Source organism: Pelecanus crispus, chromosome Z, assembly GCF_030463565.1.
Source record: "Pelecanus crispus isolate bPelCri1 chromosome Z, bPelCri1.pri, whole genome shotgun sequence".
Classification (NCBI taxonomy): Eukaryota; Metazoa; Chordata; class Aves; order Pelecaniformes; family Pelecanidae; genus Pelecanus; species Pelecanus crispus.
Genome location: NC_134676.1, coordinates 46,131,947 through 46,155,215, shown reverse-complemented (window position 1 = coordinate 46,155,215; position 23,269 = coordinate 46,131,947). Strand labels below are relative to the sequence as shown.

Below are 23,269 nucleotides of genomic sequence, written 5' to 3'. Positions count from 1 at the left end.
CATACATACAATATAAGTCAGTAGCATTTTGAGTGTAAAATGTTGTTGTCAACAAATACAAGAAAACAGAATCCATAAAGGAAAACCACAAAACACCAGCATTTTGTTCATTGGTCATGTTTTCCATTATATCATTTGTCCTATAGTATGGAAATCCTGTGATGACCGTAATGTATATATTTTTTTTCTTAGTGCGCAAGTGTTGAGCATAGTATTTCGTGTGTTCAGCACAATGAGGCCAGAGGCTTCAGGTACATTTCACTGACATTTTTAGTGGTTTCTCTGCTAGGTTTTTGCACTAGCCATGGATAATGGGGGGGTGGGGGGGGGGAGGTAGTAAGACCAGTTGATTTTTAAAAAGTGCATATTCAGCTGATCGTGCTGACTGTGGAGGCTTAAGATCTCTGGGTGCGGCAGCCTCCAGTGATCTTTGCAAACTTTCAATTAAAATAAATGAAAACATAATTGGTAGAAGCATCTTCAATTTTTCTTTTTTGCCTTCCCTTTTGCTCGTTATTACTTCTGATATGTTGAAAGGCCGCTGATGTATCCATCTGCTTCTGGTCTGTCCATGTGTTTTCACATAATCTGACTTTGGCAATCAGAATTTTGCTCTGCAATCTACATTTATAGTTTCTTTATACCTGAGTGTTACATTGTATAAAGTATCTACATTTGCATGTGGAGTTATTTTTATTCTGGCTGAAGAAATGTACATAACGGACCCATCAAAGAAATAATTAAATGGTGTAATGCCTTGAGAAGAATGCAGAGCAGATCTGTCGCTGGGTTCTGGAACGTGCACCCGCCTTCTTGGGTGGTTTTGCTATTCCTGTTTTGAATGTTAAAAGGGGAAAAAAACAGCTTCTGTTCTGATGACTGACTTGTGTGATGCAATTTTGATTAGCTAAATCTGCCTTGTTCAGTGAAGTTAATGTGGTTTGACAGGACCTTGATTAGGAAGCAATCATTTCTGTTGATAGTAAACAGTTGGTCACTTTCAGCAGAGATAGGAATGCCACCCTTTGTCTTGCATGGAGTATGATTTGTTGGTCCAAATCCTGGTTAAATTCAAAAGGAAAGTGTGGGTGGAATGGAAGAGAATATAGTACCAGGAGTAGAAGTTTATGGTAGACTCCACAGTCCTCATAAAATTGGGGCTTTATTGTCTTGGCTGGCATTGAGACACAAAAGAGGGGGAGAGGCATTTTGTCTTTGGAAGCACTTGCAGCATAAAGGACTGCAAAAGAAAGCTCTGGTTCCAAGACATACAGATTAGGATAACTCTGCTCTCTCACCCCCACCCCATATTCCTGTAAGATGAAGTAAAATTTATTAGCATGTCATAGACTGCTGGTTGGTGGAGAAAGACAGCAGTGAGCATGAACATGAGCCTCATGAGTGAAAGTATTTTTAGGGTTTAATTCTTGATAAAAATTAACAATAGCTTTTTGTTACTATGCCTATGCAGTCTCAATGATTGTATGTTCTCTCATGGTAGTAAGAGGGATGTTAAGTTATAAAGGGACTCTAGGTAAAGAAGTTGTACTTTGATTTTTATTTTTTTCTTACTGTGAGCTGGTCACTGTTACTTGGTGTGAAGGAGGTAATCCCACAGTGACAGGCTGAAAAAATGGAGTGTGTTGTGGAAACACTTACTTCTTCAAAGAATTCTTGAAATTAAACAATCCTTTGTGCCAGAATGACTGTACGGTTTAATCGTTGAGGGTGTCATTCCGACTGCTTCATCCATGCAGGGGCTCAGCTCCTTGCCTGGTGGTCCTTTTAGCCCCAGGAGGGTTATGGGTGGGTTAGAGGCCCAAGTGATTGAAAAAGTATGTCCCTGTTCAGGCTTGGGAATGTTATCTCCCACACCACCAACTGGTTACAGATCAGTCTTCTGTTACACGGCCTAGGAAGAGAGAGATGTACATGCCTAATTTCTGTTCACACTGTTGCAGACCTAAACTTTGGCAGTAATTCAGATCACCAGTGCCAAGCTGATTAGGACTGAAAAAAATGTAACAAATTAGACCAGGTCTGTCTGTAGCTTGGACTTTGCAGAGCAATAAAGGTAATAAATTGTAAGGGATGGAAACAACATGTTGGTGGTTATTCTTGTCCTCCTCATCTGGATGTGGTATTGATTCAGCTAATGGCCTGAATTAATTGACCCCGCCTCCCACATGCATTTGCTAGAGAGGCTACAGGGGAGGTTATATAAAGTATATGAACTCTCGCTGAATGCTTTTTTGTAAGAGGGAAGATAATTTTCCATTCTGATGTAGTGTTTTCTGGCAAGGCAAATTGAATATGGCTCCCTCTAGAGCCTGTTGACTTTGCAGTCTCCCTCTGCCTTTTTCTTCTTTTTTTTTTTTTTTTTTTTTCTCCACCACGTTTTAATGTGGAGCACACTGTTCAGCTCATGTGGGTTTAAAAACAGATGTTGCACATGAATGATCTCCTGCCTCACAGCATGTTATGCAGGTACTGGACCACTGGGGTAAATTAGCTGTAGACAGTCCTTTCTGCTATACTCAAAACTGCATCTCTTTATGTGAACTTACTATTTTTTTTCTTTTTTATTTAGGGCTGAAAGAAGTACTCATGCTCACTTATTCTTTTGCTCCTTCCTTTTTTTAACTTAAGAGAAACATTCTCCTTCTGCCTTTGCCAAATCATTTAGGAGAAGAGTGTAAATTAAAGCCATTTATCTTGAAACGTGCTATTGGAGTAGACTGTTTATACAAGTGTAAAAAATTGTAATGTAGTATTTGGTCTGGTCTGCAAGGAAAAGGTTTTTCTTTTTTCTTTCTTTTTTTTAATTTTTACATATGGGAGATTGGTTATAATGTAGAAAAAACTGTTTGAGGTTCCAGTTTACGCATCAATGTTTTAGTGCAGCAGAGGCAATGGTATTTTAATGAGGAGTGTGGTTTTTTTGTTGCAGTGTTACTAAAATAATTAGTTTTAGAGTTATACTGTGATCAGTTTGAGACAGAATAGTCATGCACATGGTCAAGTTTTTCTGACTGGAGAGCGCTCATCAAGTGAACCCAGAATAAGCAGTTACTGGCTAATACAAAGCTGTTGATATTTATCCATCAGTTGGTGGACGAGTGAGTCGGGAGTTAAATTACACACGGCAGAAGATTGGAGAAGAGGCCATGTTTAACCCCCAGCTCATGATCCAGACTCCACAGGAAGATGGTGCTAATGTACTAACAACAGAAGCACTCCGACAGCACCTTGACTCTGCGCTTCAGGCCAGCAGAGTACATGTCTATATGTACAACAGGTAAGGGAAGAAGCAGAAGTTTTCTTCATCATCTGTAACAGCTAAAAAGTGGGCACATGCTTCCCTCCATGTATTTTTAAATGGTTAGCACTTCATAGGCTTTCCCTTAGGACTGTGTTTTGATTTGAATGTCACTGGTTTCTGGTACTTCATGTTGTGGCATGACAGTGACCAGTTGGCTTTTAACACATCAGATGGGGTAAGTGCTGTTGGAAGAGATTCTGAATGTGTACCCCTATGAGCAGTGCTACAATATCCAGCATTTGTCTTGGTAAAGGAGTGATGTCTGTGCTCTTAAACACAGGACCTTATGGATGGGATCCCTAACATTGAAAATCCTTCCATATTAGAGTTGAATTCACTTGCTGACACCATCAGGAGGTACATGACTGTGAACAGCGGCACAGGTTACTATCCTTCCAATAGTTTGGATATAAAGGGAAATGCAGATGCGTGAGAAATGGCAGTGGGTGGAATAAGAGCTGTTTAATAATGTAGACAGAGTTGGCCTTCAGAGTGTCTGTGTGCACATACTGAAGGCTGGGAGTTGTGTGCTGTCCAACAAAAAAATGATAAAGGTGCACCTTAGGAAGGTACCAGCTTTGGGCTAGTGAGATGTCTCCCTGAAAAGTGGTTCCTCCAGGGTTACTGCTTGCATGGTGATGTGCCTGGGGGTGCTGCCTGCAAGGCATGAAGCCCCCTGTCTTTCAGCACATCTTTTCAGCACATCCAACTGATGCTTCAGTGAACTAACGCCGAGGCTCCGATTACCTTCTACCCAGCTCCTGCCTTGTCTAAGGCGTTCGAAGTCATGGCAGTGGAAGTTGTAACAGAGCTGAAAAAGGAAGGCAGAAGTCGTAATGGTTTCTTTTCTTCTGCATGTGTGCGTCAGCTGGGAATATTCTAGTCCTCTGAGCTGGAGCTGGCTTCTCTCTCGCTTGTGTCACTGGGTGATACCTTAAGTCACAAGTGGTCTCATTTATAGAAAGATGGGTTTCTCTCCCTTTAACGTGTGTTGACTAGCCTGTTCATCCAAAAGCAGCTCCATTATTTCTAATGAGTTTTACAGAGAATGTGAGAATAACTGAAACAAGCATCTAGTCTGTAACTACAAAAAGAAAGGCCTTTGCTTTTTTCGTGAGGTGTAGTGTATCTATGCTGAATAATATTTGCCTTTCTCAATGATTTGCTGCTTGAGGCCAATATGTGTCTATGAGTTGCAATTTTAAATCTGTTACACTTTACAATTACTTTCAGTAATTGTGCAAGAAAAAAAAATCATTTTTTATGTTTCTTACAGACAGTGGAAATTGGAACATTTGTGTTATAAATCAGGAGAACTCATCACAGAAGCAGGTTACATGGACCAGGTATGTGTAGCAGGCATTTAGTTATAAGATCTGTATATTCTCATGATTCAGCTTGTGCTGCTTTGATGATATTCTAGTATAACTGTGTTTTTCCCCTTTCTGATTTTGACAGATCATAGAATATCTTTATCCTTGCTTAATTATCACTCCTTTGGACTGCTTCTGGGAGGGAGCAAAGCTACAGTCAGGAACTGCCTATCTATTGTAAGCATGGGTTTTTATAACTTTCTGGTCTGACTGACTGTAATTGTATAGCTGTGTATGATTTTTCAGTTGCATTCCCATTGTTTATTCAGATTCTGGTTTAACAGAAAAATAAAAGAGAAAGTGGAGTGTCTCCACAGAAAATATGCATGGATTTTTTTTTTTTTCATTGAACAAACATTTTCCTGTTTCTAAAAGATGATTTCTAGGCATCTATTTAAATCCTATGTTATTTTTCTTACTCTACTAGCATGCAAAATAAAATGTAAGTTCTGAATTCAAGCTTTAAAAATTTAATGCCTTTTTTTTCCCTGAAATAAACTTGTTTCTGGTGGTTTGGTTTTTTTCCATAAAATACAAAAACGTTGATTGGCTGGGAACTTTATTCCTAAGAAGATGTCTTGGGTTAAATCTCAAGTCTTCCTAAGCAATAAAGAACAAATCCTTTGCTTATGAGATCATTAGAGGAACCATATAGTATCTTTTATGGGTGGTTTCTCACAGTTTACAAGTGTGATATTATATGCCCTGAATCCTTTAAAGAGTTAATTGTTAATCTGTGCAGGCATTTTCTGTTAATTATGCAAGAGTTAGCATTTGAGTTATTGTTTCTGTCCTGGTTTGCGCGTCTCTGTAAAAGCAATTTGCAATGGCCATCTCCTAACCTTTAGTGTACAGTTTTAGATGGGGAAATAAGGGGGTTTGTGTTTTCTGGTTGGGAGATTCGGAATAATGACTTAAGCCTGGTTAAGCAGATACAGTGTGGTTTGAACCACAGAATAAGGCAGCCAAAAGCCTTTCTAGTCTGGCAACATCACAAATTCAGAAGTGGGGGGTGGGAGACGTGACAGTGATAGTGGTGACAGTCATGGTAGCAGGAAAGCTTGATGGTTGATAGTCAAGCTGCCAGGGTATTTGAAGGAGTGCAATATTGTTATAGATAAACAACAATCAGCTATATTGATTGATTACATTTGCAAGATGATTATTAGACTAGCAAGAAGTAATCTGATACTATGAGAAAGGCTTTCTTTCCTCAGCCCCCTCTCTTCTTTCCCTCTCCCCTCCTCCCCTACTTCTTTGAAGCAGCAGTTGGCTGCTTTTTTGTTACTTAGGTGCTTGATGATTTGTTTTGCTCTGCTTGTAAATGGAAGTACTTTTTAACCTGTGAAAATTCTGTTTTATACAGTAACTTTGTAAGAACTGAGTATTTTTGTTAAAATTACAACTGGGCTGCACATTAACAAGTCTAATTAAAACACGCCTTACATTTTATGAAACAACCTTACCAGAAAAGGGTTTAACTTGTAACAGAAAATAACTCAATTATTTGGACAAATATGAATTTTAAAAGCATGTTTATTTCAGTACTTCTTTTGTCTTCTTTGTGTGTGTCATTTTCTCCTGGTTTCTCTTGCAGAGGGAAGCCTCCTTTGCAGTGGATCAACTTTGACCCCTTAGAATTCTTGGAAGAGTTAAAGAAAATAAACTACCAAGTGGAGAGCTGGGAAGAAATGCTGAATAAAGCGGAGGTTGGTCATGGTTATATGGATCGACCCTGCCTGAATCCTGCTGATCCTGATTGCCCAATCACAGCTCCCAATAAAAATTCCACCAAAGTAAGTTTGCTTGTCTTTGTGCATATCTTTTCAAGGGAGGCCAGGGTGGGGGGGAGGTCAGAGAGGAGAGAAGAAGGTACCATTTTCTTCCAAGCGATGCATAGTTTGTATTCTTGAGTGATGTCATTTTTCTGTTCCCGTTATATGCTGTATGCTGTTAGCCCACAGTCACAAACTTCCCCTCGTTCTGTGATGCAGTGCTTAATCGCACGTGTTTAGAGTGAGAGTACAGTTGTCAGCTACTGGCTGGGTGTGGCAGCGTGGTGATGTGGCATTTCAGCAAACCTGATGCCTCAGACATAGCCACTGTTAGAATAGAGCTGCTGCTATACACTCACACCACGCAGCAAAGCCTTACTTCAAGTAGCACCAGTTCTGTTGATTTTTGGGAAGAATTTGAAGTCATGGGCCCCAATTTTATATAACCCTTTATCAGGCTTTGGAGAAACTGCCATCTGGTCAACAAGTATCTGGCTGATTTGTTCAACTTCATTTGTTGAAGACATTTCTCTTTATAGACCTCCTAGATTGTCTTTAATATCTGTTATTCTAGTACACTGGGTGTTGAATTATGGTATGAGTTTGTCTAAAGTTATAAAACTGATTAATTGCTTCTTTATAACTTTTTCTAGCCTCTTGATATAGCCCTTGTTTTGAGTGGTGGATGCTATGGACTGTCAAGAAAATATATGCATTGGCAGGAGGAGTTGATTATAGGTGGTACAGTCAAGAACAGTTCTGGCAAACTTGTCAGGTAAACAACTGTTTAAAGCAAATTTCAAAATTTTTCTTTGTTAGAGTTTGGGTTTTGGGGCATGGGGGGAAGACCGTGCAAAATCTACTGCCCTTCATGTGTATTATGAATCCTAGTTTAGGAAGAGATGCCTCAAGAGAAGGGAATTTAAAAGAGTGATTAGACAATTGTTTAAATTTAAAGAGGCATCATTTCTTCTTGCTTCTAACCTCAGAATGATAGTGGATGTCACTCAGAAAGCTTTTTCCTGGCAACTTTGTTGTTTAGAATGTATGTATAAAGCATTGAACTGTGTTATAAAGCACTGAACACCTTTGATCATGTTTTGAAATATGATCAAAGGAAAAAGGGGGAAAAATAATTTTGATATTGTGCTCACTCATTTGACTTCTCTCAGAATTCCAGAATCTCCACTGAACTGTTTGTTCAAGATAATACAGAGAAAAGTCTATTTTTATGTCCCTACATCTTTAATACAGTTTTGAGTGATAAAACAAACCCCTTTGTTTCAGACTTCTTGAAGAAGTCATGGAACACTGGACTTAAATGGGGGAAAAACATGTGAAATAGAACTGTTCTGAAAAATGTAGGCCATACTAAACTAAGTAAAGCATAATGCTTTCATATTTAATACAGAGAACTTTTACTGGAACTTTTAATATGAATTTTGGCCTTTTTTATATTCACACTAAACATTGGTAAGTCTTTCAACAAGTAGCCAAAGAATATATTTTTAGTGAAAAATAAAATAGTTCCTTAAGCTTCTAAAATTGTTGGATACAGTTGCATACTGTGGAAGTTCAGGATGGATAGTTACTGCCATTGTGTACTCCTTGCAGCTTGTCAGGCACCAGGAGTTTAATTTGGTGTTTCTCTCCAAGGGATGAAAAAGACCAAGGTCTTCAAATGACAAATCACCAATAGCATTTACAAGGTCTCGCAGAAATAACTGTTCTGTGGCATCCTCACAGTAATCTGTCTATCAATCATGATCTTTATAACTGATTTGTAGGGTTACATTCTTTGCTCCTGAAACTGATCCTATTGAAAATAATGGCAAAACTCTAATTAACTTCAGTGAAACCAGATTTAGCCTCAATACTGCGTAGACCACTACAGCTGCACCAAATACACAGTAGAATAATTCTACTCTGTTCAATTTTAATATGAACATGTGCCCTATAAAATCAAGAGCTCATGCCAGCTCCCATCAGGGTCTTATTTGGGACTTGATGCCATGAAAATAATTTCCTGAAAATGCTCATTTTGTGCTTCTTCCTCCTCTCCCTTCTCTCCATGTCACAGTGCCCAAGCTTTGCAAACCATGTTTCAGTTAATGACTCCTAAGCAAATGTATGAGCACTTCAAGGGGTATGAATATGTTTCACATATCAACTGGAATGAGGATAAGGCAGCAGCAATTCTGGAAGCCTGGCAGAGGATGTATGTTGAGGTAAAATTGAAAATAACCTAGATATCATGCTGTGAGATCCACTGCCTTCTGTCACAGGTTTTTACAGTATTTCTTCAAGAAGATGCTAGACCAGAACTGAGTCGTTGCCTCCCAGTTTTTAAGCTGTGGGTTTTTGGTTTGTTTCCTGCCCTCCCCCATGAAGCCATGAAGGTTTTGCTCTTTGCTGTCTAGTGCATTTTTGCTTTGCTGGGGCTGAGAAGGAACCAAAGAGCTAGCTGGAATTTAAAAGTTTTTGGTGGTTTGGTTATTCTAAAGGTGTCTGGAAAACATTAGCCAGCCATGGGCTGCTCTCCCAGTGGCAGCCCGGGCAGGGAGGCTGTGTGACAGTGCCTGGCCTCTGTGTCCCAAGCTCTGACCTCTGCTGCGCTGCTTCTGACCTCTGCCAATGGCCAGGCAGGGGGGAAAGAGGAACGGCCCAAAGAGATTGCTGGCCTTGGGTTAAAGGCAAAACTCGCACTGCAGCAAATCCATGGTGGAGTTATGGGAAGAGGATTCAAGTTAAACGTTTGGAATGGGCTGGGAATGCAGTAGGCTTTCCTGAAGGATGCAAATTCTTGTCTCATAGTCAGTAGCTTGCAAGAAATAATTGCCAAACACATCTGCATAGCATCAGCATCATCTCTGTGTAGGGTGTGGGCTTTTGCAGGAACATTAAGGCCAAAGTAGTTGATTTCAGATGTGTGCTGTAGAAGGTGGTAATGAATTTTTTTTTAGTCACACCCGAGTTTTATTTTTCTTTTCACAGGTTGTTCATCAAAGTGTCGCACAAAACTCTACTCAGAAGGTGCTTTCCTTTACTACAACCACCCTGGATGACATCCTAAAGTCATTTTCTGATGTCAGTGTTATCAGAGTAGCTAGTGGCTACTTACTAATGGTAATAAAATAAATTTATTTCATTATCTCTGGTAGTAGAGCAGGGCTTAAATATCTGCTTTATCGTTACCAGTCAGTAGTCCAGAACATTTTAGGTATATTCGAAATAAAAACTACCGTTTGTAAACTTTTGCCTCAGGCTTGTCACCTGTTCCTCTGTGTAACATCTGTGATGTGTCTGTTCTGTTTAAAAATGTTTTTAAGGATTTGTATTTTGGGTGGGGAGAGATAGCTGTTAGAGAAGGATCCATTCTAATATTTTGCTTTTTTTCCCCCAACTCCTTCTCCTCCCCCCTCCCCTTGCTTTAGCTTGCCTACGCCTGTTTAACAATGCTGCGGTGGGACTGTGCCAAGTCTCAGGGTGCCGTGGGGCTGGCAGGAGTCTTGTTGGTTGCACTCTCAGTGGCTGCAGGATTGGGCCTGTGCTCATTGATTGGAATTTCCTTTAATGCTGCCACAACTCAGGTATTTAGGAGACAGAAGTCTGCTGTTAAATTACAAGTACTCTGTTAGGAAATGAACACAACTGAATCTGTGAGGGGGGAAAAAAAGTGCAAAATTATTTTGGCTCTAGATTTTTACTTGTGCCTTTCTCCTATCTCATAGCTTATGCTGTGAGAAATTAAGTGATCATCCTGCCAAATGATATTAAAGAAAAAAGCAGGTATCGTGTAGTTTGTATGATTACTAGATTCTGGGTTATTTGATTTTTCTGTGTCCCAGTATGGGTGGAGGCATCCAGTTGTACATTAGAAGCTGCAGATTTTGTCTTTACATCTGAATATATCAGGATGTTCAAATTCTGAAATTATTTTGAATATAACTTGGATTATTATCAGATACTCTTTGTCTACCCAAAACTTGAATTACTTTTAGTGAGATTTTGTACCTGTAAATGGTATACTGCAAGTTCCTCAGCAGTATTCCAGAACAAAAGTTAATAGCTGTATTGCATCCTTTTAATTTGCATTTTACCCTTGGATTTGTGTACAGTGTAATGTAAAAGTTGCTTTAATTAGCCATTTAATGGCTAGCTGCATGGCAGATCATAAAACAACCTTCTTGGTTTTTGTTTGTTTTGTTTCTCCCCCAAGGTTTTGCCTTTTCTTGCTCTTGGAGTTGGTGTAGATGATGTTTTCCTTCTGGCACATGCATTTAGCGAAACAGGGCAGAATAAGAGAATTCCATTCGAGGTAATAACAAAATGGGGATTTGAGGGAAGATAAAACAAAAGGCTTCATATAGGAAATGATAACTGTATCCAGAATTAATTAGTAGTGATTAAAAAAACCCAGTTTTTTTCTCAAAAGCTTTTTCTAGGGTCTCGAAATTCTTATGTCTGTCAAAATAGGAAATGGTGGAAATGCATGTCATCCTAGAATTTTTTTGAATGTTCACATTCTTTTTTTCTTTTTTTTTTTAATAGTGTTTTGGATTTATTTTGTCTTGGAAATTTAATTTATAGCTTCACATGAAGCCTAATTTACGTAATCCAAATTCTGCCAAAATTTCAGCAAAAATTGTAAATTTAGGAACAAACTGAAATATGAGCCTGACAGTTAAATGATAGAATGCTTTTAATGGAAGAACACAGAGATGTTAAGGTGAAAAGAAAGAAGGAGGACAGCTTAGAAAACAAACATTTATTTATTTGTATCAACTGTTACCTTTACCTACTTGTGATGGACTTAAATTTGAGTTACTTTGTATATTTTTCTGTTTTTCTTTTCTGATGTTTATCATTGACCATGACATTTCAAAGAATAACGTATCAATGTTATGAAATCTCAGATGTCGTCACTTTTGTGATCCTTCGCTTTTATTGACCTTTTTACCCTCAGTCCAAAGTTTCATATCCAAGGTACAAACCATTTAAAAGCAACATGTATTTGCCCATTCTGTTTTGTACAAGCAATGTCTTCCATGTGCTCTTTCCAGCTGGTTTGGCATGCAGGCACTACAACCACTCTACTATAACCTCCATATGCTTCAAAATATCCTGTTGGGTTGGGAAAAGGTCATGTGCTTATCTTGATTTCTTTGTGGTTTTTGTGTGTGGTCCCTGGGTTTTGGGTTGTTTTATTGTTTTGTTACATACTTCTTCAAGATGTGTAGCTATGTTATGCCTCTATGCTTTTAATACATGCTTATTTTGTCTGAAAAATGAGAACACCAAGTGACTCCACTGGTAGGAAATACATCCTACTTAATTACAGATGTATTTAATATAATGTCAGTACCCACTTAGTTTTGTGTTCTGAAGCTAGAATCAGCTTTGGTAATGTTTTCTACCTGCAAAAAACATGAGCACTTCATGTGTCGTCTGCTTTTCTCCTGAACAGTATACTTAGTATATTGTTTATTCTCACATACTTTCAAATGCACACTTGTACTCGGAATTTCATTGTAATAATTTTTCACTGTTACTGTGTAATATCTGTAGGATGACCCCTTTGTTTGCAGGACATCACCTTATTCATTTGACTTTTAAGATACGTCATTTGTTTTGCAGGACAGAACAGGTGAATGTTTGAAGCGAACAGGAGCAAGTGTAGCCCTTACATCTATCAGCAATGTTACTGCTTTCTTTATGGCTGCCTTAATCCCTATTCCTGCTTTACGAGCATTTTCACTCCAAGTAAGTTTATATGCTATTTTGTTAGCTCTTATGCATGGTCCCATCATGGAAGGCCAGTGATGATACCTGTTAGTGGTAGTGTTAACATCTGCGTTCAGTGCTGCTGCAGTTCACTGAACCAGTTTGCGATCACTGTTACCATAGATTTGGGTAATAACAACTGCTGTCTGCCCTTGACTCTGCTCCTCTGATTTCTCATGCCTGGAGTCTCGCATCCTGTCAGCAGGCGAAAGAATACCCTGCCCCATCACAGCTGGGTTGAGTGCAAAAACCAAGGTGTATGCAACTAAGGAGAAACAAGTCTCCAGAAAGATTTGTGTTCTTAAGTCAAGAGGAGTAGACTATACTGTAGTGTGTACTGTAACATTCCTCAGTAGGAATTTAATCCTTTCATTCACGTTTGTCCAGTTTGCTGCTCTTAAAAACTGTAACCAAAGTGCAATGACAGCAGCGAATGTGCATTTGCTATATTAATTATTACTGCAGCAGTTTGTACTGCCTTGCACCCAATGTAATTTTAGCAAACTTGGAGAAAACTTCAAGAATTTTACGTTCCAACTGCTTTGAGAGAAAATGTGAATTTTATGTGCTGAACCATGTATCGCTCGCTCTCTCCTTCTCTCTTTGTCTTCTTGTATTTGTTTGTGATAGTATACCTTCAGGAATAGGAAATATTAAGGATGCTGGAGAAAGCTTTCTTCTAAAAGTAAGGGCTCTCTGAAGAAGGCTTTGGGAATTTCTCCTCTGACACTGCTTTAATACACAAGCAATTTATAGCACTGGGTGACCTTGGTGCAGAGCAGGCAAACTGTACTTTTTCAGTAGTTACTTTTCTTCTGCTGTAGCCTCATTTGTCAATCATTTTTCATTCTCCTTGAAGCCTTGGCTACCCAGAGGAAGCAACGGCTGCAGTTTTTCATAATACATGTGGCAATTATTTCTGTTTTCAGAGATTTAAGTATGCCTGCATTAAGGTGTAAAATGGTAAACTGTTGTGATTGCAGTTACCTTACTAGTAAGTGTTAATAATTTGTTTACCATGTCGTTCTAAATAGGCAATTCAGTGGTCAATAATAGAGAAAGTAAAGGCCTCCCTGGTTTTCCGGATTGTTTAGCAGATGTCTGTGGCAAATGAAACTAGATCCTTAGTCCTGAATGGTTAGCAGTATTTAGCTCTGCTGATTTGCCAAAACCTAGATGTCTCTTCTTACAGGTGACGGGACAGAAAATTGTTCTATTTTATGGCAAAATATGTCAGCGTGTCAATGTGTGAAATATTTTTTGAAATGTAACACTTCTTTGACTGGAAGAAGTTATTTATGTCTCCTAAATCTGTGGCCCGATTTCAAACATTCAGCCTTAAGCAGCTAACAGGATACTGGCCATCTTCACTAGGAATCAGAGGAGAAGGCTTGTTTTGTCAGGGTTTGCAGTACCTGTGCTTTACAGAAGTTACTTCAGCCTAAACGCGTCTCATAAGAAGTACTCAACAGAGATGGGTCATTCTGTCCTAATGACACGCCTAAGCTGTTGCGTGGGAGCCACCAAAATTAGTTCTTCCTTATCTGATCAAATTTTGCTCAGCCTTCCTCTGTTCTTGCTCTTCACACTCTTCACATCAGAACGTGACAAGGTTGCCTTTGGAACATATTTAGAGAAAACAGCTGTAATTGTTACTGTAATCTGTAATTGTTACTGTAAAGCTTAAATATATCTTTCCTAAAGTCTTTCCTTTTGCCTGCTGCCATGCTGTAGACTGAGTCACTGAAAGTTCAGAAAATGAAGTCTGCATAGCAAAATGACAAACAAAAAGTTTCCAGTGAGATTTCAACATATTCATGTATGAACATGTTGATATTATTCAGAATAAAAACATCACGATCAAAGTCCTTTTTAAGGCAGTGATTAATATGGAACTTATGTGTAGGAATGTTTGGGTGTCCAGAAATTAATGTTTGAGTTGCTCAATCTTTTCTCACATGCATCTGTAATTTGTCTTTGCTTGCACATAGTAACCCCTTATATGTATATAAGAGATGGAAAAACGTGCAAAAAAAGGGCAGCTGGAGACCTGTAATGAAGATTTATTGGTGCTAGAGCAATATATTTAACTGATATGTATGTAAGTTAGAAACCATTAAAATAACATCCTTTGTTGTTGGAAAGGAACATCTATTACTTGCTTTGCTTAGCTTTACCAGGTAAAATCAAAATCAGGCAATACATTAATCACAACATTCAGAATCAGATAACCATGGCAGATTTTGGTGGGTGGTCTATATTTATATATGGATTTCTTTATTTACAGTCTTCTTCCTCCCTCCTCCTCTTACTCAGGCTTGTTTAAACAAGAAGTCCTTGCAGTCTTTGATAGCTTCCTAGCAAGACTTAGAAGGCAATGAAATAGTGCATTTACTTTTCACAGATGCTGCCTTCTTCTCATCTAGACAGTGAATTTTTAACAGATGAGCTTAAAAAAAGGATTGCTCTTGACCTTGTTTTTCTCTTCATTCACTTTTCTTAAGACATTGCAAGATAATTGTCAAAGTTCCCATAACTTTTGAGGCCCAGTATCTGTAAAATAGCTCAGCTGCTGAGGGAGAATACATGGTTTCCTGCATCTGCAAGCCCAACTTTTAGTTAGAAGCTCACGTTTTGCATATCAATGTTTTCTTCTTTCTCTGCTTCTGTTCTGTTCTGCCAGCTAAAGCAGTTCATTGGTACCTCTGAGTTGTTCATTTACTTTATGGAACTCAAACACTGCAAGTCGGATGCTGTCTTAGGAATTTGCTAGGGTTAGTTCTTGCCGAGTTTTAAAAAATGGAAATCAGTCCTTTTGAAAGTGAGATTTTAAAAATAAATTGTATTATGCAGATAGGGACTGCTTTAGCTCTTTCACTGTGTTAACTTTTTTCATTTGTTCATCTTATTAGTCCCTTATTTAAGCAGTTTTAGGGCTTTGAGAGGCTGAACATGTTCCAAATACTCAGTCGCAAGAATCACCTGTATGAGTGCTCAGGACTTTGAAGGAGTAGGTCCTGAGTTTTCAGATGTGTTCCATTTCTTAAAATTGTGATGGAGGTTATCAGAGAAATCCACTGAAAGTTTTTGAAGTTTGCAGTAGGAATGTCTTAAGCATAGCCCTGTGTTTTGAGTATAAATGAAGGCAGGCAAGGCAGAGTGTAACTACTGCCGGGCTGAATTCTTTCCTCAGACAGACTATTCGGACACCATTATGGATTAAATTCTGCCCAGCTTCACAAAAATTCATCTATCTCTTCTTGCTTACACCAGAAACTTCCTCCCCTAACAGCAGAGGAGTGGTGTGGATTCACTAATGAGCAGGGGTGGAACTTTTCCCAGTAAGTCTTAGCGGTAACTTTTTCCCTTACAGTAAGAATGACAAGTTTTTTTCCTAAATGTAAAAGTGCATTACCAGGTGGTGGTGGTAGGTTTGTGGAGAGAAAGGACCTAAGTTTTTAAGCTCATTCCATTATCTTACTCTGCTGAAGTGGTTTGTCCGCTCCTTTTACCCTCGTCATTTACCTTTTCCCTGCTCCTGACATGAGAATTTAACAAGGAAATTTAAAGCCTAAGGGGGAAAGGGGAGGGCCAGGGGGAGATCCAAGCCTGTGCGCTGTCAGGAGGGAGTTGCAGATAGGCAGCGGTAGGGTGGAAGTTTCCCTGACAGACCTCCTCGTCTGTTCATCACCTCTGGCTATGCAGCACACCCGTTCTCCTTGGGTGGGCTGCCAGGAATGGCACATAGCAGCGCATACCTTCGGCGGGGCCCCAGCCTACCAGCCTGGCTCGCCTCTCCCTTGCTGCCTCCAGCACAGACTGCCATTCTTCTGTCTCTGGTAACAGTTGCAGCAGCAATAATATTTTTAGGCTCTGCATTTATGAAAAGATGCAGAAAAGCGGGGCATTTTTCTCAGAAAGTGACCAACATTTTTTTCTGATTAATGGAATTTTTCTTCCGCTCTCTGATCTCATTTCACTGAATGCCTTCATTTCACACTCTTGAGTAGGCCCCATTTTATCCCTTCTAGGACTAATCTTACATTTGTTGATTTCACAAGGAAGAGGTCTGAGGCCCCGTCCTCAGCCATTTGACCATTCATCTCTGAAGGGGTGAGAGATGCCCTCTCCCCAAAAATCCTAAGCGTGCTGTCAGCTTGGGTGCTGCTAACAGATTGCCTGTATCTGGAAGTTCTGCTACCACCACGGTTTTTTGTTCGTGCTTTTCCAATCAATGTAATTGTTACAGATTGTGGGTATTGCCATGATCACATTTCTCATATGTTCCCATTCCCAGACAGCAGATGTCTGAATGGTGTTGGGAGGGGAAGCGGGGGCTGATGCATCAGGGCGGAGATTGAGTCAGACCTCAACAGTTCTCCCTTCTCTCTCCTTATCAAGTCGTGGGGTGTTTTTTGACGGTACAACAAACCAGAATTGATGCAAGAACAATATTTTCTGTATTTAATTGTGAAAACTGAGAACCGTTACATCCTTGAAATGCTGGGGAGGTGGGTGGCGGAGAGGCAGTGTGCAATATGTAGGAAGTGTGGTGTTAACCTCTAGGAATCTATTTAAGTACAAATCAGAACAGACAGGATTGTTTAAAATTATTGTACTTGCAGGGTTAGTACATCAACACCAGGATGGCACAATGGAAAATTTAGTTCTAAAAAGAGAGACCATGTTAATAGGCAGATTTACTATGTGTTGTTGGATTAGTTTTGATGCTTCACATAAAATCAAGTGTGAATATAAATTTAATGGAATCTCTACCATACACTTAAGTATTAGTTTCAGGTTGAGCGACATTTGAGGTTCAAGGATGTTGGGATCTACAAAGGGAGCTGATAAGGTGTGAAGTATTTGCAGTTTATGGAGCAGGAACAGAGGACTTAAGTTAGTTTTTCAGCCATGCTGGGAGGAGTCAGAATTATTGAGTCAGGCCTCAGCTGTTTTTTCCAAATCTCAATAAACCTTAGCTAATCCTTGATAGAAGATCTTGGTTAGACACAACTAATTATTCACGTTAATATGGGTGATTCAACCTTCTATGGTTTAGCAGCAATAAAGAAAGAGTTGTATGAACTAGGTCCAACAAACACCTTGCTTGCAACAGCAGCCATTTGTTTCTGTGACAGATCTCAATTAATTCTAGAGAGGATCAAAAGGAAATCACTTAATTTTAATGTCTTGGCTGTGACCTTACATACCTTTCTGTGTGGATATTTATAAATCATGAAGTTGTCATTGGATCTTTTCTCTCAATGATGGTTAGATAGTAATTTGGCTTTAAGTACTGGGTAAATTCTGTTCTAGTAGTTATGTCTACAGAGAACTAGCAGGACCAAAATCTTACTTCAGGCAGGCTGGCGACAACAAAAGAGAAACACCAATAAAACCCACTTTTGTATACAATATATTTATGATTGAAATGACTAGAAAATGTTTGCATAACTAGTTGATTCTGTCACTCTCAGAAAAGTAAAACCAGTATCTAGTCTTTTTATTATACTTTGACAGCTTCAAAACCCTAAAAATCATTCAATATGTTAGTACTTTGATTTTCACAGATAGAGACACACAAAAATAAAAACTGCATTATTTAGGCAATTTATATTATTTATTTGACACGTAAGTCAAGAACTTTTAAAACATGGATTTTGGATATCACATTTTTTGAGCTGCCAGTTTTGAGGCCTGATTTTTCAACATCAAAAGCAGCCACTCATTTATTTTGGAAAAGGGAGGGCCTGTTTATACCAGGTCAGTGACTTCATTTTTGTAGCCCAACTTTTGTTCTTTTTTTAATGACTGTTTTAACACAAGCAGTTGTTACTTCAGAAGTTACAGATGGAGGTGCTTGGCAGTTTATATGATTTCCTTAACATGAAACTGGGCTACTACTGAGACAGCTACTGCTTATCTAATGGGTAAAATACAAGGATTTCAAGGGTTTTTTTCACCTGTTGATGGCTCAAACTTTTTTTTCCCCAGTGTCTCTCCTACTCTATAGATAGATATAACTATCTTCCAGTCCCATCTGTGCCCAGGCTTTCCCTTTGTGATGACTAGTCCTCCTAACAATTCTGCATTACAAATAAATGCTATTAATAATAATGATAGATGCTGCACCACATATGTTTATGGAGATTCTCTGGGAATCTCTGTGTGGGAAAGGGTTTAAAGTACGGTTTGAAAGGGGGTGGGCGGGGAGGTTGGTTTTTTCATTACATAACGTTCGCCTTACAAATTAAACCAAGTATTCTTGTTCCAATTTAAGATGTATTCTTGTTCCAATTTAGGACTCGTTTTGGTAGACTGGCTCATTAATCAAGATCTGTTAAACACAAGCATATTAATGTGTAGATTTACTATGTGGTGTTGGATAATTTTGGTTCTCCTTTAAAAGTAATCCCTGATAAACCCAAAATGTTGCTCTTTTTGGCTAGACTTTTAAGTACATCAAGTGCATAATATTTTACTAAATAGAACAGTTTCATTAAAACTTACTTAAATCTTCCATTTCATTTCTGATTTCATAATGTGCTTTAATGTTATTGTGATGGTTAAATTACTTCAGATCCCTTAAATGTGAGAACTTCAGTTCTAGTTCCAGGTTTGCTTTTGCTTCCGTATTTTTTTACTGTGAGACTCTATGGCAGAATCTCATGCAAAAGTATGATTTGTTGACTCTGTTTTTCCACTTAAAAAATCATCACCACATCTCCAGGCACAGCTATATTAAAATAATATGAAGTTAATTATTAAAAGAAATGAAATAACTACAATAGGCCTACTATAATGAAATGGGAATGTAAAAGTGTATCTCCCAGCTTCCTCAGGGAAAAGCTTGAAAGCATCTGACGGGTTGACATGATAAATGGGTGAATGGGTGAGAACTGAAAAGAAATTTTATGCTTTGTAAAGCTGATGCCCTACATGAAGCTTAGTAACGACATCGCTTCTCCTGTGATTGATCCCTAGGCAGCAGTGGTGGTGGTATTCAACTTTGCTATGGTTCTGCTGATTTTTCCTGCTATCCTGAGCATGGACCTTTATCGTCGGGAAGACAGGAGACTGGATATATTCTGCTGTTTTACAAGGTGAGAATAGATGGATGTATCAGGTGCGTCCTTTTTGTGGTCACCAATCAATGCTACCATTCCTTGTCAGGAGTCGGAGTTCTTCATTGCAGCGGGGTCAGTATGTTATTGTTATGATTTCATTACTGCCTTCCATTTGCTACCTTGTTTTTTTACCTGACTGAGGGGAAAAGTTAAAATAATGTCTGTCTGTCTGTCTCTCTCACACACACACACTTTTCCCTTCATTCATATGTATGTTCACTTTGACTGTTGGAGGACAACTTTTTAAAAGCAGATAAAAGATCCGTGCTTTAGGAATATCTTCAAGTATTTTTAGAATGTTGCGGGGTACTGCAAATTGTCCAGTGCTAGTATTGGATAATCTTGGAAGACTGTACCTAACTCAGGGTGCTGAGAAGCCTTACTTTCAGTTAAACACGATGTGCTATTTTTTATGGTTTTTATGCCTTTAAACTTAAATACATAAACATAATGTATAAACTGTAAAATGACTGCCCCTTAGCTGGACTTTTCATAGGACTACAAAGAATGCAGGATGATCAGTACCATTACAGGATAATGCTTGATAATGTTTCTTGATAATGTTATGGCTACAGTAGTAATTTAGAATGGTAATGCTGCCATTCTAAAGAGTGTATACACACTTTTACCTGATACACAGCCAGCTCTGAGCATAGAGTGGGGCTAGGAGGAGTCTGCTGTCATTAGTGGAGCCACTGCTTAGAAATTAAGCATGTTTTCTACCTTAGTTTTTGCTTTTGCCTGCAATGAAGAGGATCAGCTACATTTCTACACATGTACTATTACTGTCATCACCAGGATGTCGAGAATCCACCTTGTGTAATCTTAGTCTTTTACACACCACCTAGGAGCTGACATAGTTTGACATTTTAATTTTAATGTCAAAGAGAGAAAGCACTCTCCTAACTTTGTTTTTGAGGGAGTGGTTAGAACAGGGAGTTGATCTCAAGTCAGGACTCCTACTTTCTATTTCCAATTCAGTCATAGTTTCAGTGGATTGCCTCATGTGCTTGAATTTTGGAGCCCTTGTTCTCAGGAATACAGGGCAATCGGACCTCCCACTTGTTCCCTCATCTAGAGTTGCACCAAATGTGTGTCAGAATTTGGGTCCATTTACATATGAAGACATGCAGTTAATGAGAGCTTGCTTTGTTTAAGTAGGCAACATTCTGAATTCCTCTTGTTTTCATAGGATTTGTCCACTTGATGAAAAATCTCTGATACTGTTTTCTATCATCAATTTGTCATTTCTCATTTACAGGAAGAGGTTTGTCTCTGATTTTTTTTTCTTTTTTTTTTTTAAATAAACTAGGTATCTTTTAGGGTCTTGCATAGACTAAAATAAAGGGAATGCTTCAATTGCTTCTGTAATTTTGTCTCTTCATGTTGCCCATCCTTCCTGGGAATTAATCCTCACATGTGTTTACTTAATTTTTAAAACATTCGGTCAGTGTATGGCAAGTGGTTTCAACCTGCCTCCCAAATATCTGAGATCTTATCCAGAAGGCCCAAATATTATTTAAGTTACTTCAGTAGTTCTAAACAGAAGAATTCACCATGTCATGTGTTTACATTTTGATCTAAATAGCTTAATTCTCAGCATGGGCATGTAGATGCAAACTCACACACATATTGTTGTGGTGGTTTGACGCTGCCTGGATGCCAGGTGCTCACCAAAGCTGGTCTATCACTCCCTTTCTCAACTGGACAGGGGAGAGACAATATAACGAAAAAGCTCGTGGGTCGAGATAAGGACAGGCAGATCACTCAGCAATTACCGTCACAGGCAAAACACGCTCAACTTGGGGAAAATCAGTTCAATTTATTATCAGTCAAAACTGAGTAGGAGAGAGGAGTGAGAACATGTATAGGGTAATGAGAAATAAAACCAAATCTTAAAACACCTTTTCCCCACCCCTCCTTTCTTCCCAGGCTCAACTTCACTCCCAATTTTCTCTACCTCCTCCCCTTGAGCAGCGCAGGGGGATGGGGAATGGGGATTGTGGTCAGTTCATCACACGTTGTCTCTGCTGCTCCTTCTTTCTCAGGGCAGGACTCCTCACACTCTTCCCCTGCTCCAGCGTGGGGTCCCTCCCGCAGGAGACAGTCCTCCATGAACTTCTCCAATGTGGGTACTTCCCACGGGCTGCAGTTCTTCACGAACTGCTCCAGCGTGGGTCCCTTCCATGGGGTGCAGTCCTTCAGGAGCAGACTGCTCCAGCGTGGGTCCCCCATGGGGTCACAAGTTCTGCCAGCAAACCTCCTCCAGCGTGGGCTCCTCTCTCTCCATGGGTCTACAGGTCCTGCCAGGAGCCTGCTCCAGCGCGGGCTTCCCACAGGGTCACAGCCTCCTTCAGGCATCCACTGGCTCCATCGTGGGGTCCTCCCCGGGCTGCAGGTGGATGTCTGCTCCACCATGGACCTCCATGGGCTGCAGGGGCATAGCCTGCCTCACCATGGTCTTCACCATGGGCTGCAGGGGAATCTCTGCTCTGGTGCCTGGAGCACCTCCTCCCCTCCTTCTTCACTGACCTTGGTGTCTGCAGAGTCATTCCTCTCATGTATTCTCGGTCCTCTCTCTGGCTGCAGTTTGTGTCCCCGTGTGTTTTTTTTTTCCTCCCCTTAAGTAAGTTATCACAGAGGCACTACCGCTGTCGCTGATGGGCTCGGCCTTGGCCAGTGGCAGGTCCGTCTTGGACCCAGCTGGCATTGGCTCTGTCGGACATAGGGGAAGTTCCTAGCAGCTTCTCACAGAAGCCACCGCTGTAGCTCCCCTGCTACTAGAACCTTGCCACGCAAACCCAAGACAATTGTGATTCAGACTCTGTGTGTGCAACTACCTGGGTATTGACCTGATTAGCCTGTGTAATTAATGGAGTGGTGTGAGTAGATGTCAATGTCTTCAGACAGATGCTGGTTCCTTCTTTGCTGAGCACAAGAAAGGCGCACATATTCTCAGAGGCCTACACTTTGAACCACGTTTGAGAAATGTTTCCTAAAGGTGCAGAATAAAATTCACATCAAAGCGTTACGATTAATTAATATAAACCGTCTAATAGTAGTAGAAGCAGTCTCAGATGGAAGCAGGTTATCCTATGTAGTCTGATTAAAATAAAGATCCATCTAAATGCAAACAGATGTTTTTCTCTTCTCTTACAGTCCGTGTGTCACTAGAGTAATTCAGATTGAGCCTCAAGCATATGCGGAAAACGACAATACTTGCTACAGTCCTCCACCCCCGTACAGCAGCCACAGTTTTGCACATGAAACTCAGATTACAATGCAGTCTACAGTGCAGTTGCGCACAGAATATGATCCTCATACGCAGGTGTACTACACCACAGCAGAGCCTCGCTCAGAAATATCTGTGCAGCCAGTGACAGTGACGCAAGATAATCTTAGCTGCCAGAGCCCAGAAAGCACAAGCTCGACGAGGGATTTGCTTTCCCAATTCTCAGACTCCAGTATGCATTGCCTTGAGCCACCCTGTACAAAGTGGACACTCTCATCTTTTGCAGAAAAGCATTATGCTCCATTCCTCCTAAAACCGAAAGCTAAGGTAATCAGGGAACTATTTACCTGTTTTTCAAAAATAGACTTCTGCCTTTCCCAGTAATAAAATTATCCTGGCAGTGGTATTAAATAGAATTCCTTTGGAATAACAATTCTTAATAATTTTACAGCTAATTTCACGCTTCAAATATTCTATCTTGCGAGTGCTGTAGAGACATACTTTTCAAATGTAAGTGACAAGTGAGGGTTTCGGTGACTTTTGGTAACATAAGCCTGTGAACAGTGAAACTAGAGCCACTTTTAAACTTTACTATGATATAAATTTCTCCCCTTCAATAAAGCATAGATTAGCTTAGCCTTGTAGTGTGTATG

At 39.7% G+C, this 23,269-nt stretch overlaps 1 protein-coding gene across 1 annotated transcript in view; it reads left to right on the top strand.

Annotated features, from left to right (window-relative positions):
* The window catches only part of PTCH1 (patched 1), a 67,117-nt gene that overhangs the window by 20,274 nt on the left and 23,574 nt on the right, over positions 1-23,269 (top strand). The window contains exons 3-14 of the mRNA XM_075725929.1: positions 3,109-3,298; positions 4,599-4,668; positions 4,781-4,872; positions 6,293-6,491; positions 7,124-7,245; positions 8,551-8,698; positions 9,465-9,596; positions 9,905-10,060; positions 10,690-10,788; positions 12,108-12,233; positions 19,242-19,360; positions 22,544-22,943. Of these exons, the coding sequence (XP_075582044.1) occupies positions 3,109-3,298; positions 4,599-4,668; positions 4,781-4,872; positions 6,293-6,491; positions 7,124-7,245; positions 8,551-8,698; positions 9,465-9,596; positions 9,905-10,060; positions 10,690-10,788; positions 12,108-12,233; positions 19,242-19,360; positions 22,544-22,943 (1,853 nt within the window). The remainder of the gene's footprint in view (positions 1-3,108; positions 3,299-4,598; positions 4,669-4,780; positions 4,873-6,292; positions 6,492-7,123; positions 7,246-8,550; positions 8,699-9,464; positions 9,597-9,904; positions 10,061-10,689; positions 10,789-12,107; positions 12,234-19,241; positions 19,361-22,543; positions 22,944-23,269) is intronic.